Below are 20,639 nucleotides of genomic sequence, written 5' to 3' on the forward strand. Positions count from 1 at the left end.
TACATTCATTCCAATTGTTCATGATGATTAGATTTTGTTAAAAAAGTCTTGACATCATACCTTAGACACATCTCCATTAATAAACATGAATATCTTTTGAGAATTTGACCAAATTTTCTTCTTGACTGATTCAGGTCATAGATGCCTGGTAATTTTAAGGATTATTGTTGGCTTTTAGATTTCACCAGCATCAAATGTCTTTTTTTACCTTGGTTTGCTACTGAATGGGGGATACAACTCTATTACGGGGATACAGGGTGCTCATTTCCCAGCACCTGCTTTTTAAAAAAATCTTTTCTCTTCTTTTCAAGATCCCTCATTTTTTTAAACATCCATATCCTATATCCCAAAAGTTACGTGTCATTCCCCTCCAGTCCAAGGGGATCCATCCTCATTTGAATTGTTTTACATTTGTCATTTTGGGGCCTTTTATAGCTGACTATACGGTATGGGCTTTGCTCATTGTTGAGAGTTGTCTCATTGGCAATCATACCACATCTGTTTTTTTACATTGATATGTTTTAGTCGTTTTTAATGGACTAAAAATTGACTGCTTGAAAAATCCCCTTCCTAAATTAGATCTGCCAGTAAAACGGGATTTTTCAAGCTTTCATTGGTAATAGATTGTGAAAGATGATTTTATTGTTCATATACATAACTAGATGTATAATAGGATTCTTTCTATTTTCACCGTGTTGAAATCCAAAGTAAGATGATGTATGTGGTACATGTATTCTACTTAGTGTTTTACCTCAGAGTAAGAATTATAAGCCTCTAATTCTACTTCCTGCTTCTACAGGCATATAAATGTATTGTTATATGTCAAGTGGTTTGGGAACATCTTAATGGCGAGATTAAAAACAATCAAAAGTACTGATTTTATAGTAATATAAGTACAATCTCCCAAAAGCAAACATGCTTATACATATAAGAGGATTTCTGTAAAGCTTGTAGCATTACGACGAGAATGATCTTGTCAAGTATTTTATATTTGCTGTTTCTGATAGAGGGGGAAAAAGCTTTTAGTTAAATTAAAACATGAAAAAAATAGAAAGATTATTTATGGAATTTCTTTGATGAAAGTGACACTGCTGATTGACTGAGTCAGTCCTTCATGTTTGTTTTAATCAGGGTTTAATGATCTTTAATGGAAAAAGTGTTTGATTGGAGTAGGAAATTTTTATAACAATCTATGGAAAGGGTTGAAATTTTGGAAATATAATTTACTGGCGGAAACACAAGTTACAAATTATTGCCTTAGCTTTCAAATTTAAAAGGAAAATTTGAAAGTTAAGCTGAATTTTTGACAGCCACATAAAAAGATCTTAAAGTGAGAGGTTTAGCTAGCTGTTAAACCAGGTTTAATCCACTGTATTCTTCTTATGGAAATGCCTGTACACAATCAGAAAAATGACAGTTGTTAACCATTCGTTTGATTGTGTTAACTGTTTGAACTTTTAATTTTGCCATTGGCTAATGAACTTTCCATTTAGAATTTCCCATGGATTTCAGTATTTTTGTTATTTAACTGTTTTTAATATTCAACTTAAATATATTTTTTTTCTCAAGGTTTAACAAGTTTTGAATTCAAAATGAAATTTCTTCAAAATGTTTCTGAGCTGACACATTTTGAAGACTGTTCCTAGAGTTTTCTGATATTCTATAGGATTGATATAGTTCTTTATTTAAATTGTCTAGATAGACCAGGTCTATAAAATCACTATTTTGATGGCAATGTGGGAGTATACCTAGAATCTAATTTATATTTCAGTAATTAAGGGAAAAAGAGAATAGATGTCTTAAATGGTTTTTGATGTCTCTGGGTTACTGTCTCATTGAAAATGTATGATTGTATACTTCAACTCCTTTTATTTAAAGCTATACATAAATACAGTTTGTTTTTTTTTGGGGGGGGAGGATTCTATCGCCGCTGACTAAGGAGAGAAATTTTATCTTTTTGCTTTTTTCATGTAATCAAGTATTGTATTCGTTCATAGTGTGTTAATTTACGTTTTTTGATAGAGTACGTGTTAATTTACGTTTTTTGATAGAGTTAAGCCTTCCAATTGATATTTTATCGTGTGTTTTTCTATGATATTTTATCGTGTGTTTTTCTATGTTGTGATGTTATGCTATTGTTTCGGAAAAAGGGAGAAGGTTTGGTACCATTAAAACGTTTAATCCCGCTGCAAATGTTTGCACCTGTCCTAAGTCAGGAATCTGATGTACAGTAGTTGTCGTTTGTTTATGTAACTTATACATGTTTCTCGTTTTTCATTTTTTATAAACATTAGACCGTTGGTTTTCCCGTTTAATTGGTTTTACACTAGTAATTTCAGGGTCCTTTATAGCTTGTTGTTCGGTGTGAGCCAAGGCTCCTTGTTGAAGGCCGTACATTGACCTACAATGGTTTACTTTTATAAATTGTTATTTGGATGGAGAGTTAGTTGTCTCATTCCAGGCACTCACACCACATCTTCCTATATCTATTGAGCTGTAACCCTTTTCACAATTACTAAGCCCAGTTTGGTGCTTTAAGATTTCTAGTGGTGGAGATTCATTATTAATAGTAGGATACCAGTATTTCATGGAATTTTTTGATGAAGGCATCACCAAAAATTTTAATGTTAGAGAGTATATATATCTTTTTATGCCCCACCTACGATAGTATTAGTAGAGGGGCATTATGTTTTCTGGTCCGTTCGTTCGTTCGTCCGTCTGTGCGTCCGTCTGTGCGTCCGTCTGTGCGTCCGTTCGCTTCAGGTTAAAGTTTTTGGTCAAGGTAGTTTTTGATGACGTTGAAGTCCAATCAACGTTCAAACTTAGTACACATGTTCCCCATGATATGATCTTTCTAATTTAATGCCAAATTATAGTTTTGACCCCAATTTCATGGTCCACTGAACATAGAAAATGATAGTGCGAAATTCAGGTTAAAGTTTTTGGTCATGGTAGTTTTTGATGAAGTTAAAGTTACATCAACTTGAAACTTAGTACACATGTTCCCTATGATATGATATTTCTAATTTTTATTCCAAATTAAAGTTTTTACCCAATTTCACGGTCCACTGAACATAGAAAATGATAGTGCGAGTGGGGCATCTGTGTACTATGGACACATTCTTGTTTAAGTTAATGTATTTAGACTTTAGCAAACTCAATCCACAAAAATTAGTGTCCCTCAAAAAGAAATAAATCCTAAGTAACTGGGTTTTGAGAAGTGCTGTTGAGAAATGGTTAAGGTGGTACCTAACACTACAGGGAGATAACTCTGTAAAGTCAGCTAAATGTTTTAATTACATTGTGTTGTAAAGGGAATAATAAGCTTCACAAAGATCAAAATTGATGTTTGTCAAACTGCTATATAACCAGTGTAATTTTTCTGACAAAACGGTTGGTTCAAAGTTTTGAAATTTTTATATTTTTGTTAAAGGCTCAAAGTTAATACTTTGTCAAATTTTTATCAAAAGTAAACGAGCCAAATTAATTTTAGTGAAAGTGTTAGGTACCACCTTAAATATGATAAATTATGAAAAATTCCAATATCTTTACACTAGAGAGAAGAAAAAAAAACAAGAAAAAAGTGTTGAAAAATACTATATTGTCTTGATCCAGAATGCCAAGGCCAAGAAAGTAAAAACGTAATTAAGTTCCTCTTCAATTAAATGGTATTGACCTGTTCTCTTGAAGTTGAACTTATAACAAGCTTTTAAGCATAAAAGTAACACTTTAAAATAGTGACTGTTTGTTTAGATTGAGAAATGTAGTATAGTAAGATCTTTATAAACAATTTTCTCCATTTTGGATGAAATTTGATTTAAAACAACACTGTTTTGTTTACATTGCATATATTGCTAGGATAAAGTGATTTTCAGGATTTAAGCAGTCTGCAGATAATGCACATTTTAAGGATCATATTTGAACTGATTGGTATTCACCCCATGAAAATAAAATAATTACAAAATTGTAAATAAATAATTAGAGGAAAACAGTTTTTTTTAAAAGTACAAGAGTGAAGATTTATTTACAACAGAGGCGATCCATCTCACGCTGCTTGTACCTTACAGTTGTCCATTTATCTTAATTACTAGAGAATTAAGCTATTTGAAAAATTGTTAGCTGTTGGCTTTGAAATTACCCAGGTAAACATGGTAAAACAGCTGAACTTTTGATGATTTAACTTTAGATTTACCATAATTTAGAAATTAATGCACATTTTTTCATCCCTGAGAAAATGGAGCAAGTGAAAATCTCTTCAGTTGGAACATCCGTTTTTACTTTCAATTATTCATGAATGTTATATTATACAAGATCATTTCAAGAAAATATGTTAATTAATTGTACATTATTCTCTATTGTGCAAAAAATTGCAATTATCATTCAATTCTGAATTGATAGAGAACCTTGGTATATTGTTCTAAATGAATGTTCCTGAAATATTTGCCAATGGACATTACGTAAAATAACAATCAAATAATTAGTACCTTACAAACACCTGAGCAATTATAATGTAAATCCCTTTAAAGCTAGCAACCCCCAAAAATTGTCTTCTTAAAGGAATAGTTTTATTATCTGCTCTTGCATTTTAAACTATATTCTATACATACCAATATATATATATATCACATGTACAGCCCATGATATAACTGGATCTAATTTTCCCAGGTGAGAAAAATGTACATGTTAGAGAAATTTCTTCATTATGTACAATTATGTGGACTACTTCAGATTTTAACGATATAGGTATTCACTAATAGATCATCTATATTAAATAAGATGAAATTGCATCCAAGATGTTACGTATGTAATGTGAATCATTATCTGCCTACGAAGTCTTATTGTTTCCACAATTCTTCTGTTTTTATAATAAATTTGGAAAAATATAGGAAACAGACGACTGAGTGTTACAGTTTCTGGTTGTGATCTAAGCTGTATAAAGATCAGCTGATCAGGAATTTATAACAGAGTTTAGCAGGAAATTATAACCCCCTGGATTAATTAAGAAAATCATTACTGTTGATGGATTTGAAAAATTCTCTTCTGATGTATAGATGGAAAATATGATGTTGAAATCAAAAATTATCGGGAGAAATGTACAACATGTGTTATCAATTATAGATGTAAATATCAGATGATTTTAGAATTTTATTTTTTAATGACTATTGATGTTTTGAGACCTTTAAGTTTGAAGCTGATGTCTTGTGAGAAAGTACTGTGTTGAACTTATATGGATACAAATATTAAAAATGTTTTTGTTGACAACGTGATATTTATTTTTTATTTACTCAGTGGATGCACCTGTAGAGGTAAACAGGATTCTAAAAATCAACGGTACCTTGGAATTTATTATGTTTACCTTATGTCTTTGAGGACTTGTCTGCATGAAAGATTAGTATAAACAGCTTTAAGAATTAAATTGACTTGTTGATGAGACTGATCGTTGACATAAACTTAGGTCGATGACTGTTGCATGTTATTTTTTTTACTTTTATATAAAAACAGTATCGTAAGGTTGTACTGGATTATGAATTGAGAAACAATAGGGTAATTATCGCTTACATCATAGAAGTAGACGTCATGTGAGCTATGGTACCTTTACTATTGACAGTGTTTACTATAGGTTATTGATTCTAAGATTGATACACGGATCGGAAGTTTGCAGTCATTTTTTACACCGTTTTCTTTCATTCTGGAAATTAATTGTATCATTGACAATGGGGAAATGTACATTTGTACTTGGACGTTCATCTCCACAGATTGTAATCCTGAAACGCTATTTATTAGTTTAACTGGTTTTAATGCACTAGACTGAAATTAGCTTAGCAGTTTTACAAAGGAAATTGGAAATAAGTCAGAAAATATTTTTTTTCACCCAAAGATAATTCTGTGATCTAATTGCCTTAAATGAGAATGAACTAATTACAGTGTGGTAATAGCTGACAAAATATTGATTCCGTAAAACCAACTATAAAAATATCAAGGATATATTGAAAACATGAGACACAGTAACAAAACAGTGTGACAGTTGATCAGTCATTGAAGCAGTCATGGATTTTAAATATACACAGTGGTCAACGATTTTGGAGGTAAAATTTAATAAATTTATATTTGTTTGATTATCGAATTATGAACATCTTTAAACGAGCACGTTCAGGATCTCCATCCTTAGAAGTTCCAAAAATTTGTTTACCAAGACAAAAAAGGACCACATCTATTGATGAACCGAAAGATATAAAATGTTTAGAGGTTCCTGGACTGGAACAGAGGGGACGATCCTCAAGTTTTGATTCAGCTAGCTTACATAAAGAGAAAGACTGTTTAGCTGTTCCTAAACCAGGGCGGCGCTGTCAATCTTTCGATTCATGTAACGCAGGAGGAGATCGTTCGTGGAGTACATCGTCGGATGAGAATCTTTCAGATCCTGGAATTAAAGAAAGGAGGAGGAAAAGCTTTAAATTAAGTAGGTATCAAAAACATAGACCTTCGATAGAAATACCAAAATTATGTGTACATTGTGTATATGTTGAACAAGCTTATAAAGACAGTTTAGAAGAGATAGAAAAACATACACATAGTAAATTTTACATTGGGAACGAAGCTGATGAAAATTTGTTTTCCTCAAGTGGAAGTTTTAGCTCGTCAGATGAAGATCTTTCAGATAGCTCATATGAATCAGAAACTGACACCGAAGAAACTGAAAATAGTGTATACATTTGTGAACAAACAAAGACAAATGGACAGAATGCAAAAACAGAGATTTGCTCAAATGAAAATACATTTTCAAAATCGGAAAATTTATATTTCGCAGATGATGACTATATAGATTTAAATCCTACAGGAAATGATTCAAGTATAGATAATTCAACCGAAGGAGATTATACCAACGCGCTCACTTTACAAGTACCCGTGATCAAACAACAACGATCGACGTCCTTCGATGGATGTTTATGTAAAGGCTCAACTTCAGACAACGTGTCAAATACGACTCGGCCAATGGTCAAAAGACAAGCTTCATTTGATGAAGATTCTTTAGACAGTTCAAAGCAAATCCGATCAAGTTCTGTCGATGTTAATCTGCCGACTGAAGAGGAATCTCGTTACAAAGCAATTCAGACTTCTCCTGGTCATGCGTAAGTTTTGTCAGCTTACTCTTAAAACTTGAACTTAAGTTTGCTTCATTTACTCCATTATCAGATCTTGAATCCTTTCCTCTAAGTCTCAATTTTTTTTCCCAATGTTTTCAAGTATTCAGGTTATTAGAATTGTCAACTTGACAGTTGTTATCCATTTGTTTGATGTGTTTGATCTTTTGATTTTGCCATTTGATTAGGGACTTTCCTTTTTGAATTTTCCCTGGTGTTTAGTATTTTTCGTGAGTTTACTTTTTACTTGACAGTAAAGTTTCTGTTTGGTAACACCAGTGTAAAAAAAACTATTAATGGTTTGCTCACATTTAAGGCAGCATGTTATGGTCCAAGATCTCTGCTAGTCTTTCTAAAGAATATGTTGAATTATGGACCTATACTTAAACAAAGATGTTTTTTTATGAGCCAGTTAAACCTTGGTGTAAATGACATCATTGAACAATCAGTTCTTATTGTAATATAATAACATAAGATCAATGTAAATGTATGGGAAAGTGCACAAATTTAAAAAAAACCTTCTCAAAATAATTATGGGATCATCATAGGTCCATAGTTCTGTAAGTTAATTGGGGTTAAGCATGCTCATGCAGTATTTCATGGAAAATTCTCAATAGTATGAAAACCCATTAGATGAGGATACCTATATTATGAACAGGATATATGATTGCATTTTAAAAAATTATGAAACTCTTCCTTAAAGCATGTTCTTATGTATATGATAGAATTATCTCCCTTGTCCAAATCACTGATTTTTTAATCATAGTAAGAGTAACATTGATGCACAGTTTCTAAAATTATTTCAAGGTAGACAATTAAACATTATTAATATGCAGGTTCTTCTAAATGATTGCATACATTAAAATCCTTTATAACTAAATTATGAAAAGAAACAAAAATCCAAGATGATACCTCAAAAATGTGAAGAAAAACAATGTCTAAATTACCTGAAGCAAGGATACCTTTAAATACCTTCAGCAAGAATACCTGAAAGTATCTATTATAGGGAAAAAAGTAGGCCAATTTATTCTAATATTTTAGTGCGTAAAGTTTTCTAAGAAAGTGCACGATCTAAAAGATCAGGAAGAATAAAAGGGATTAATAATTTATTTTTTTTCTTGCTAAGAAACAAGTATTATCGTGAGAATTCTGGTCAGGAAAAGATCAGTAAATTACTGTGAATAAATAATTGAGGTGCCCTATCAGGAAGAAGAATGTAACAAGTCCCTTGGGATCCATTCCCTAAGTAAACACTAAAAGTAATAGGTTTTTAGTAAGGAAAGAATTCCATTATTTAGATTTTCTATGCATTGTGTGGATTTAAAATAAACTTTTAGGAAATTTGTGCAGGACATCTGGTTAAGGCAATTGAATTTTATTTTATTTTGCCTTACCAAATTGTAACTTGCTCTGCAGATATGTCAGATCCCATTGAAAAATTAGCAATAATTGCCTAATCAAACCAAACCTGAGTGAGGCCATCAGGCTAACATTTTGGGTCCTATGTTATTCACATATACACCATTTTCTTGTGGTCTTTATTTGTGCTAGAAATTATTTTGATGTCCGGTGTTAACCATCAAAGTTAGTGCATTTAGCTTGGTCAGTTTATTTTCGACTTATGAGTTGGAATTTGTCCCATTCAAGTATATTTCGCCACTGTTTTACACTCTTTGAGTTTACACTATTGCATACTTAAGTTTAAGTTGGTTGTTCTTGACTAAGCTATTTCAGTTGACCTATATATAAAAAAAACAATTGAAGTTTTGGTAAACTCAATTTTTATTTATGTTCCCTATTAGAGAAATTAAAACACCTTTATTTTGGCGAGAATCAATGGGGTTCCTGAAGATAATATGCTATTCCAAGGTTATCTGTTGTACAGTTTTTGCTTTGAATATTTGCAGATAATCATTGCAATTGATTGTTTTGGTGGTCTCTATGGTCATTTATGGACACACACACATTATCTATGGTACATTGTAGGAACCCTGTTTCTGGAAAACTACACTGTTAATGAGAATAATTTCAAGCCAAAAAGGATTTTTTATTTCAAATCATTTAAAGAAAGTACTTACATTTTTACATATCAAAACTAGGTTATGACAAGATTTACAATTAAAATGTGATTTACTGATTTACTGCAGTTTTCACTTAATGATGTTGCAATATATATTGAATTTTTTTTTTTAATTTAAATCTACTGTTGTTAAAAAATACTTATGCCTTAAGTTCATTACATCAACATCGATAATAATTAAAAAGCTTACATTGATTTATCTCTGTAAACAACTGACTGCGTGGTTCAAAAACCCTTTGAAAATTGATTTTTAACATTGGTAAGAATTAAAAGTTAAAGTACATGGTTTTGTAAGCCTCTGATCTCAGTCAGTGTGGCACTTGTAAGGATTCTTATATTCTGGTTTATTGTGACATGTCTTTACGAAAAGACTTTTGTACACTTGTCATCATTTACGGTTAAATTTGATGCAAGGTTTTCTGTTCTAGAAAATGTCAAATGTTATAGATTACAACAAAAAACAGGAAAATACGCAATAGCTGAGAAGACAAAATAAATGTGTGGGCTAGCTAAGAATTAAGAAGACAATTCCTGAAGTCATTGCAATCAAATAATTTGTATTAATGATGCATGTCAAAGATTGAGCACAATGAAGAAACCCAGTACAAGAAGTAGGAAATAACTAAAGATAAAATTCAATTGAACCTTCAGGTTTTGCCATATAAATGTACCTTTTAAACCGGCTGCATTTGTTTGCACCTGTCCTAAGTCAGGAATCTGATCTTCAATAGTTGTCTTTTGTTGATGTGGATCATTCTGAATGTTTCTCGTTTGTCGTTTTTTATATAGATAGATTGTTGGTTTTCCTGTTTGAATGGTTTTACACTAGTAATTTTGTGGGCCCTTGATAGCTTGCTGTTCGGTATGAACCATTATGGCTCGGTGTTGAAGACCCTACCTTTACCTATAATGGCTTACTTTTTGTGACAAATTATAACTTGGATGGAGAGTTGTCTCTTTTGCCACTCGTACCACATATCTTATATCTTCTTTTGATATGATTTTAATTTTTAATTTTTTTTTTTTTAAATGTCATGTCCTTATGAAATATAGGTTACGTTTGTGGACACACACTTCATTTGACCTACAGTGAACAGGGATATAATTAGTCTGCAAAAGTCTACAGTATGCATCTTTTTTAAGATCATTATACATTTTTGTTGTATTTATATTTTACTGACAGACAAGTATTTCAGAACATTTCAAAATAACCGAGATCTAATTTGGTCTCAGCAGCATCGGTTTACAACTGGTATGGTTTTCTATATAGGAGGTATACTTAGTATTAACATTGTGTCAGGTGTGTTCGGCAATCTTCCAGTAGTGTTTTTATTCAACTAAATAGTTTATATTAACTTTATATTGTTATATATTAGAATTAAGGTATCTAGAGATTTAAAACATCATAGAATGCCATTGTTACAAGATGATATATTGCTTCACAATAGTATATAAAAAAAATTGCTAGGAATTACTTTCTTCTGAATTGAAAAGATAAAACAAGATGTCTTTGTTATATATTCAAAGTCTTTGGGGTAAAAAATATACTAGAATATCTAAACGAGGATGTAAATGAATAATTCATCACGACAAAATGAAGGAAATAGTTTTGTAAAATATTGAAGAAAAAGAATTGCGTGATATTATTGACAATGAATACTATGCATGAAAAAAAAAAACAAAAAAAACTTCTGACGTCATTATTATGATCCTTGGAAGTGGGTCTCATTGGGGTATAAGCGTGACGCGGGATTGACAATTTTTTTGGTAAGCGTGACACGTGAAAGTCAAATTATTGTGCCGTGAAAACGGGAAATGAAGTCTAGCAGGACACGGCAAATTACAAATTAAAAAAATGAGAATTCAGCTTACGTACATTGTGTAAGTGGGATACGGGAATCTGACAAAACAATAAGCGGGATCTAGGATCAGAACCCCCAATGAGACCCCCTTAGAAGTATCACTTTTGTTGCTGGTGACCATATTTCACTATATATATATCCTGGTAAATACTTCTTTTCTTCTTCTTAAAAGATGCTGTAAGTAAAAGTGATAGATTTGTATTGATTTTTTAATACAGGTAATTTCTTTTTTTTTTTGCATTAGTTTTAAAAAGGTAGATTATCTATACTCTAGCATTGATTATTACTTTATATATCAGTACTGACACTCCTTATGTTTGTATTTGAAAAGATGTCATGATCAATTTTTAACATTTAATGTTTTAGACCCAATTTTACAACATAAAAACATGAAAAATCCTTCAATTATTCATGAATTTATGAATTTTAATCATTATTTTATGGTAAAAGATTAATACAGAAATAAAAAAGTGTTAGATTTTTATCCACTAATTGAAAGCCTTCTATTATTCAATACTGGTTGAAAGTTAAAAAATAAGACAGTGATAAAAATGAGAATATTAAATGACTTAGACACATGAAATATGATAAACTTTGCTAATTGCAAAATATTGACAAAACATATATTTGAAATTTGGGTTGAAATGGTACAAATATGTGTTGGATATAAAAAGTTTGAAGAAAGGGGATATCAAATGTTCTGGAAGTGTTTTAGTTAAAATCCACGGAATTAAATACATGTGTTACTTATTAACAGAGACCTCTGTGTTGTACATTATGCCACAATTATCTCCCTTTTAAATGTTATGAAATCATTAAAGAAATGTATTTAATTGAAACCTTATACAGCTGTGGATCTACCAATTTTCCTAAAAGGGGGGTGGGTGGGATTTCCCAACCATATATTAACATTAAAATGCATTAATTGTCCAAAAAATAGGGTTTCAACCCCAGAAACCCCCCTTTTGGATCCACCACTGTTATTAACAGGGAGAAATATGGAATCATTAGCATTCACAATCTAATAAAATGTCAATATGACTGAATCCACATTGTGTAAGAAGTTATTGCCCCTTAATGACAATTTGAAAAAAAAATGTAACCCATAATGCTGAGCTTTATTTGATTACTAGTCACATTGATGACGTTGACTTTGGTTTTTTAACATAACAGCAGTTGGTTTAAATGTCTTGACCATTGGAATCATTGGGTTTCATGAAACAAATTGCAATTTGGTCAGAATTTTGAATGAATTGTAATATTACATTGGCTTCAAGTAACTATATCAAGTCACAGTTAATTTGGCTGTAGGCATTATGTTTTTGAGATATATAGCTGGATCATGGCTTGATAATTTACAGTTGTCTGATTTTATGAATGGGAATTCATTATACATATCTGTCTGAAATGATTATTTCATCATCTTTGAAATATTAGTTCTCAGGTAAATAGGCTTTCCAATTTATAGAACTTAGATCATTGATACTCAAGCAGTGTGTCCAACAATTTTGATTATACAGAGTGTTATAGATGTAAAAGTCTGTTTATTATTATACATGTATTGATGTTAATCACAAGCATGCAATACTGAAGAAGATAACTTATAGATTAACATTCCATCTTCTCCAGATTATTTACAGAAAACATTAAGTCTAAAGATAGCACCGATATATACATGTCTAATGATAATCAGCATGTTACAGAATTAATCAGGGTTACACACATGCTGTACTTACTCAACTAATCTATGCAAAAGTACAAGACATGTAAACTGTTAAAGCATTAAAAACAAACACTCTTTAACTATCAAATTCAAAGTAACACATCAGTATAAGGGGGTAGATGAATGAATGGGAAGGCTTCAGTTTTGATTACAGTTTGTATTTAGTCTAGGGGCTAGCATGGTGCTTGTGTAAAGTAAGGTATAAGTGCTAGCATAGGACTTGTGTAAGGTTAGGTATAAGGGCTGGCATAGGGCTTGTGTAAGGTTAGGTATAAGGGCTGGCATAGGGCTTGTGTAAGGTTAGATATAAGGGCTGGCATAGGGCTTGTGTAAAGTTAGGTATAAGGGCTAGCATAGGGCCTCCCCGTTGTTTAAGGTTGATTTAAGGACTAACAAAGGGCTTGTGTAAAGTAAGGTACCGGTATATGGGCTGGCATAGGGCTTGTGTAAAGTTAGGTATAAGGGCTAGCATAGGGCTTGTGTAAAGTTAGGTTTAAGGGCTAGCATAGGGCTTGTGTAAGTTTAGGTTTTAGGGCTAGCATAGGGCTTGTGTAAAGTTAGGTATTAGGCCTAGCATAGGGCTCGTGTAAGGTTAGATATAAGGGCTACCATAGGGTTTGTGTAAGGTAAGGTATAAGGGCTAGCATATGTGTAAGGTTAGGTATAAGGGCTAGCATAGGGCTTGTTTAAAGTTAGGTATAAGGGCTAGCATAGGGCTCAACTCTAACACAATGCTATTAGAACCAAAGCTCAAAGAGTAAAATAATTGGGCAGTGATTCACTTACAGTTTAAGAGTTATGCCTGTTTTTACTTAGAAAATTACAAATATTTTTGTTTTTTCACTTTAACTTAATAAGTTTGTCTTTTCCAAATTTTATGAAAGTCATACACAACACTAAGAACCAAAACACCCAAACAGAGTTTGAATTTTAGGTTGGAAAATTGCACACCTTGAGTAGGAGCATTCACTTTCTATGACACATTCTTCTATAATTTAAAATGAGTAACACTACCTTAGAATCAGAAAATTCAGAGCACATTATTATAGCGATAACATTGAAGAAATAGAAATCAGCTTCTGGGTCTGCATAATAAAAATAAAATAGATACTACCAAATTTGACATCAATACCAACAAAAATACAAAGATACATTATTTTTGATTTAAATAAGGCCGTTAGTTTAGAATTGTTTTACATTGTCATTTCGGGGCCTTTTATAGCTGACTATGTGGTACGGGCTTTGCTCATTGTTGAAGGCTGTACAGTGACCTATAGTTGTTAATTTCTGTGTCATTTTGGTCTATTGTGGAGAGTTGTCTCATTGGCAATCATACCACATCTTCTTTTTTATATTCGCCTGACTTGTGAAAGGCATATTAATATTTGGATCAAGATTATCAGTATGTTAGGACCACCATCATGGATGACTAATAAAAATTGATTAGTTATTGTAATTAAAAAAGAAAGGTCAGGCTCATCTTAAGTTTTTTTTCCTGGTACTAATTACATAGTGCCATGACATAATCCAGATATGATTGTCAGATTTATGAATTGCTGTGAGCAGAGTATATTGGATAAAAATGTCTCAGATAGTGCTATAAAGCATTTTTGTCATGTTTATTAAATGCATCAAGTATATTTGAGTTATTCATTATAAGAAAACCATTTTGTGTCCATCAGTACATGAGAAGTGATATATTATTGTGATTTGTGTGTCATGTTGGTGCATGTGCAGTTTGGCAAGATTATATATATCACATCGAAATAAAATGTTAGTCTTTTGATAATAATCCACAATATGGCTGATAATCTAACGCTTCTTATCCACATTGCAGAATTATCACATCAAAATAGAATGTTAGTCTATAATCCACAATATGACTGATAATCTAGCGCTTCATATTAATCCACATAGAAGAATTATCTCATCAAAATAGAACGTTAGTCTATAATCCACAATATGACTGATAATCTAGCGCTTCATAATCCACATTGCAGGATTATCTCATTAAAATAGATTAAGGTTATATAGTCTTTATAATCCACAATATAACTGATTTAAGTGTATGACTCTGTATTACTAAAAAATTGGTTGGAAAGTTTTCAGATTTCTTAATGAAATTAAATTTCAATATGAATTAAGATTTACCAGACATTAAATCCAATTATATAAGACATTTATTGGATGATGTTGTAATTATATATTAGTTTTAAAAGATTTGATATAAATTTGAAAACATGTATTGGAAACTGAAATGGATTTCAAGTCTATTAGGTTCAAGTGCACTTGAGAAGATTTTCAGCAGAAATTGCATTACTTGATGAGCTGATTGAGTCAATAACACATCTTTTTCATGGTTCCATGATACACAAACTGAGCGAAATTTTACTTTAAATCTTACTTTACAGTCTTGTTTATATAATGGTAGAATTAGTATAGTAAAATGAACTGTATGGATGAAATATTTGACCCTTGACTTTAAAAACCAACAATAAATCAGCAATTGTTATTACATAGATAAATTTGAACTGATATGGTACATGTATCTATCTATATGACCTTTAGAAATACTCATAGCCTTTTTAGTTTCTATTTATTTTTGACGAAGCAATAGATGATTTCAGCCTAAAGCTGATCAGTTATAAGTCCCTGAGTAGCCATATGTATATCAAATCTATGAAAAATGTATAACTATCATAGAGGTTGATTGAATGATTGTTTTGACTTTTAATTTTAATTGACCATGCAGAACATTTGATATTTGACAAAAGAAAGGAATTAATCAGCATTCAGTGCAGTTAAACTTACTGACACTATTTTCTCTCTCTTCAATGTTCATTTCATGTTGAAAATAATAACAGTTGTAATCAGTCCTTTCAATAGTCCCAAGAGAGCCGTCCATCACTGAGGTTCAAAACAATTTATTTTGTGACAATACAAAGCGTGACCTTGAATTGACTCTATCTAGATTGTATTATAAGTAATGGAAAGAGAATTTGTTAATAAATGATTAAGGATTTACAGGATAATTTAATCTTTTGGGAATGAAGTTATTATCTTCCATTTTGTTTTTTTGCAATTGGCTGTATTCATCCAAGTCTTTTTTATTGACCTTTATCAATATTATCGGACATTATAGGAAGTTTTAACGGGACATTAAACATGTTATCCCTTTCAATTGGTTTCTGTAGAGGTCATGAAACATTTAAGCTACATGGTTCTAGTTATTACAGCTATTATGGTTCATAGATTAATTTTTGAGATTATTTTTTAATTTGCATTAAAATCAAGTGTTCATTACAGGTTCATGTGATGGCTGCATGTATGTTCATTCTGTATTTTCATTTGTGCTCATATTTTTGGAACAATTCTTTGTTCGATTATTCAAAAACCATATCATCCTCACCAGATAGTCTGAAACAGTTGTGAATAAATGTAGTATGGACAAAACGTTTAAACCCGCTGTGTGTGTTTGTACCTGGTACTATTTTAGTCAGGAACCTGATGTTCAGTGGTTCTAGTCTGTTGATGTGATTCATAAGTGTTTCTTGTTTCTTGTTTTTTTAAAGACTGCATGTACTTTAACCTATAATGGTTTACTTTTACTAATTGTGACTTAAATGGAGAGTTGTCTCATTAGCACTCATACCACATCATCTGATATCTATCTATAGTCAAAGTAAATCTGCCATCTTACCAAATTCTCCAAATGACCAAAAATCCTTATGGTACAGTCAAACCTACGATAAACTAGTCTTAAAAAAAACTTTTCTTGTTAGATCTCCCTCATCTTGTCCCATTGTAAATTTACGTATGCAATTTGTTCCTCATTTTAAAGGTCACCTCTTATATAAGGTTATGTTTTCTCTGGTCCCCAGTGTGACTGACTATTGAGGGTGGTTTGATGGGTCCTGATCCCGAAATCCTGGGCTAAAAAACATGAAATCCTGAGGTCCCGAATTCATAGAAATTTAAATCCTGACATCCCAAAATTTTGAAAAAAGAATTCCCAGATCCTGAAAGGATCAATCCCAAAATCCTGAGCTTAAAGACACACCCAATCCTAATGTCCCGAAAAAGGTTCTGCCCCCTTCACTATTCTCATGTGTGACTGTATTACCAATTACCAAAGACTATGGCAAGGTTCCTGGTTTGGAACAGACATTTGGACAAAGGACACTGTGGTGAGACTGGGTAGATTTTTCATAATCTCCCTCCTTATGGATCTTGATAAGTGAATTGTCAAGTTGTTAATGTTAATGAAAACTTATGTAAGTACAGAAAAAAGGTTGGACTCTTTTCATGTTTTTCACAAATATGTAAAAAAAAATTAAGTACCTTGAAAACTTAGACTGGAAAAAATTGTAACTTTTGCTTTCAGTTCACCACATTAAGTTTTGGCCATTGTCAAAACTTTTGACCTACTCTTGTCTCTGTTAAATTATTATATACTCTGAGAAATACTTATAGTATGAATAACTACTTATCCTCACCTAACTGTTACAAAGATGAGGTATTGGTTTTGGCAGATTTGAAGTGTAGCATCTTTTTTATTATTGTACGTGTAGGTGTTTAACTCACCTGTAACGAATGAGAAAAAAATGTTGTGATTTCTATCAAGATCTATCAAGTGGATTGAAGCAGAAATTTATCCTCATTATCAAGTTATTTTTATAACTATGTAGCAATGTTTGTTTATAATTTAGAAGTCATGAGTTATTTTTGATGTTTGACTGTTTAATATCAAATAAATCCCAATCTGCAGTTAATTCTGCACTTTTAGTTTTTTGTTTGTAAACTCAATCGTTATTGTTATTTCTAAAATATAAATATTACAAAGTTGTGAAAATAATATAAAAAAGAAGATGTGGTATGATTGCCAATGAGACAACTATCCACAAAAGACCAAAATGACAAAGACATTAACAACTATAGGTCACCGTGCGGCCTTCAACAATGAGCACAGCCCATACCGCATAGTGAGCTATAAAAGGCCCTCATCAGATAAGCCTGTTGTGTTACTGGCATCTTTCTGTTTTTTACAATTTCTTTTAAATGAGGAACAAGAAGTTTTAATTGACAACCCCATACAGAAAAAATGATCACTAGGCCAACTGCATTGCTCAACTGGCCGCCAGTTGAGCTATCAGTTGAGGGCTAGCTGGCCATCAGTTGAGCAAATAGTTGAGGGCCAGTTGAGGGCTAGCTGGATTTTTGTCATGCAAATTAGGTAGCCCTCAACTATCAATGCTCAACTTTATGCAAATTAGTTGAGCAACGTTGAGAAAATATCATAGTTGAGGGCTAGGTGTCCAACAGTTGAGCAATTAGAGTTGAGGGCTACCTGGCCAACAGTTGAGGACCAGGTCATTAAAAGTTGAGGGCTAGGTGGCCAATAGATGAGGGGCAGGTCATTAAAAGTTGAGGGCTAGGTCTTTAAAAGTTGAGCATTGTGTGGTAATTGCACACTGATGACTACACATTGTAGAAAAAAATAAAGGAGTAGGGGCATTAAAGCCTGGTTTTGGCCCAAGAAAATAAAATGTTTGATAACTTTTTCAAATTGGCACATAATCTTTAGAATTGCATAAGGTCAAGAAATATAAATGAAAAACATTAAGATTCTTATGTGATGACGTCACAATTACGTCATAATATGTACTGTTTTCACAAAATTGATGAAAATTCAGAATTTATGCAGTTTTCCATCTTTATTTCTGTTGTGGAAACATCGTGCGCAGCCAAGAAACAACAAAATAATTTAACTGAAGCTTTATTACTACTATTGACAAAATCTCACCAAATATAAAGTTGTTTCTTGGGTGCGCACATACTTTTCCAATCGAAAATATACTTAAAAATTTGATGAAAAACAAGGAAAATCACAAAATTTTACAAAATATGCAAATTAAGGCATGATTTGTGATCACTTTGAGATTTGCCCCTAATAATAACTGTTAATTACCTCAATCTTGAATATTTGATATATCTTATAATAAAAGAAATACTGTTTGGTTTTTTATCTTTATGTCAAAGATTTAGTTAAGTTAAAATACAGAAAAATGTATAAAAACATGTGCTTCCCTTAATTTTGCCTCAAACTTTGTGTACATTTATAATAATACTTCCTGTCCATTTGCATTAAAGACAGATAAAACAGATGGCACATAACATTTATATCACCAGGTCATATTTCTAATTGCTCAACTTTTGTTCAACTATAAAAAAAAAAATCAAAGTCTGAACGCTCAACTTTTCCTCAACTACAAAAATTTCAAAATCTGAATGCTCAACTTTTGCTCAACTACAAAAATTTCAAAGTCTGAATGCTCAACTTTTGCTCAACTACAAAAATTTCAAAGTCTGAATGCTCAACTTTTGCTCAACTATATGAAAACCAAAGATCAATTGCTCAACTTTTCCTCAACTTAATGGCCATCTTAAGTTGAGGGCCAGTTGAGCGACATCTATCCAACATACACTGCTTGGCCAGGTTTAAGTTGAGCTAAGATGCTCAACACCTAGCCCTCAACTATTTTGCCTAAAACAGCTAGCCCTCAACTGTCCGCCACATGGCCATCAACTGGCCCTCAACTTTTTTTCTGTAGGGGACCTGATGCATATTAACAAAAGTTCAAAATTTTCTTATATTCAGGATTTAAGTTGGTGTTTTTACAGCTTATGGATATATTTCTCCCAGAATTAAAGATAGTCCCAGATTATTCTATATTTGTGTGAAATTCATTTAAAACTTTCAACTATTAATAAGCCCAATAAAAACGGCCCATATAATCCATTACTGACGCAAATATTTCGTAATGTAAATATCTATTTCTATTTCTAAGAAGTAATATATACAAAATTTGTCTATAAAGGGATTTATTTAGATAGTATATGTTTACCTTTATCTGAAGTGAAGCCGTGCGGTATTAATATTTTTATGGCTCATCATTTTCTTAATTTAAACATTTCTCCGTATGTCAAGTGGAGATCTGATTGCAGCGTATTTTTTCTAAGAACTTAGATGTCTACTAAATATAGAGATAATTGATACCATAAATAGCTATAATCTATTTATTGCAATAAAACGCTGATATAAATAGGAAATTATGGACCAAGAATAACTCGCTGATGTAAAATGTGACACACATAATGTTACTCGTGGATTATACCTTTATCCAACAGTGATCAGGATTAACGTTTCTGAATGGAATTACGGCTTTAAAATGGTTCCTTTGAATGGACAATTTTAATTAGTTTGTTTTTGAAAAGCCTAATGGGTTATATTTTAAAAGGAATGACGTATATATATTATAAATAAAGGAAGATATTAGATATGTTGAATGGTTCTCAAAAACAGATTGTTTATTACCAGCTAATTCAATTTACTATAAGAATTGTCATCTTGGCATGCTTTGTTACGGAAATATATTTGTAGTCGAGTTTTATAGAAATATATATATATTGCCTGCTATTTTGGTGAGATACAAAAACTGTTTTGAGTTTACAATGGTTCAAAATTAATAAGGTTTGACCGACATTTTTTGTCTAGCCTTGAAAACTGGTAGAGTTATGCCATTTCTGTTGACAGCATTAATTAACTTTTGTAAATATTTTTCTTTCTTGGTTAGTTAACTAAATTATGCTGTTTTTCTGGAAAAGTCATGTTCTTAAAGGCAATGAAACATTATGTGTCAAATTATCACTGTATCATATATTTACTGGAAATGATAAAACTATATTCATGCCAAGTATTTTTTAATGCAAAACAAATATAAATTTTACACAATTTTTACAAAATGACAATCAAAGAAAGACACAGTGGGAAA

At 31.7% G+C, this 20,639-nt stretch overlaps 1 protein-coding gene across 22 annotated transcripts in view; it reads left to right on the plus strand.

Annotated features, from left to right (window-relative positions):
• The window catches only part of LOC143047612 (diacylglycerol kinase zeta-like), a 198,552-nt gene that overhangs the window by 102,305 nt on the left and 75,608 nt on the right, over positions 1-20,639 (plus strand). For 3 of the 22 annotated variants that reach the window (XM_076220758.1, XM_076220763.1, XM_076220757.1), the window contains exon 1: positions 5,808-7,130. The exons of 9 other annotated variants lie outside the window; for them this stretch is intronic. In XM_076220758.1, the coding sequence (XP_076076873.1) occupies positions 6,127-7,130 (1,004 nt within the window). In that variant the 5' untranslated portion in view covers positions 5,808-6,126. Of the gene's footprint in view, positions 1-5,801; positions 7,131-20,639 lie in introns of those variants that run through there. 10 more of the 22 variants (XM_076220755.1, XM_076220753.1, XM_076220759.1 and 7 more) reach the window with 8 other exon arrangements.

The sequence above is a fragment of the Mytilus galloprovincialis genome, chromosome 10, assembly GCF_965363235.1.
Source record: "Mytilus galloprovincialis chromosome 10, xbMytGall1.hap1.1, whole genome shotgun sequence".
Lineage (NCBI taxonomy): Eukaryota > Metazoa > Mollusca > Bivalvia > Mytilida > Mytilidae > Mytilus > Mytilus galloprovincialis.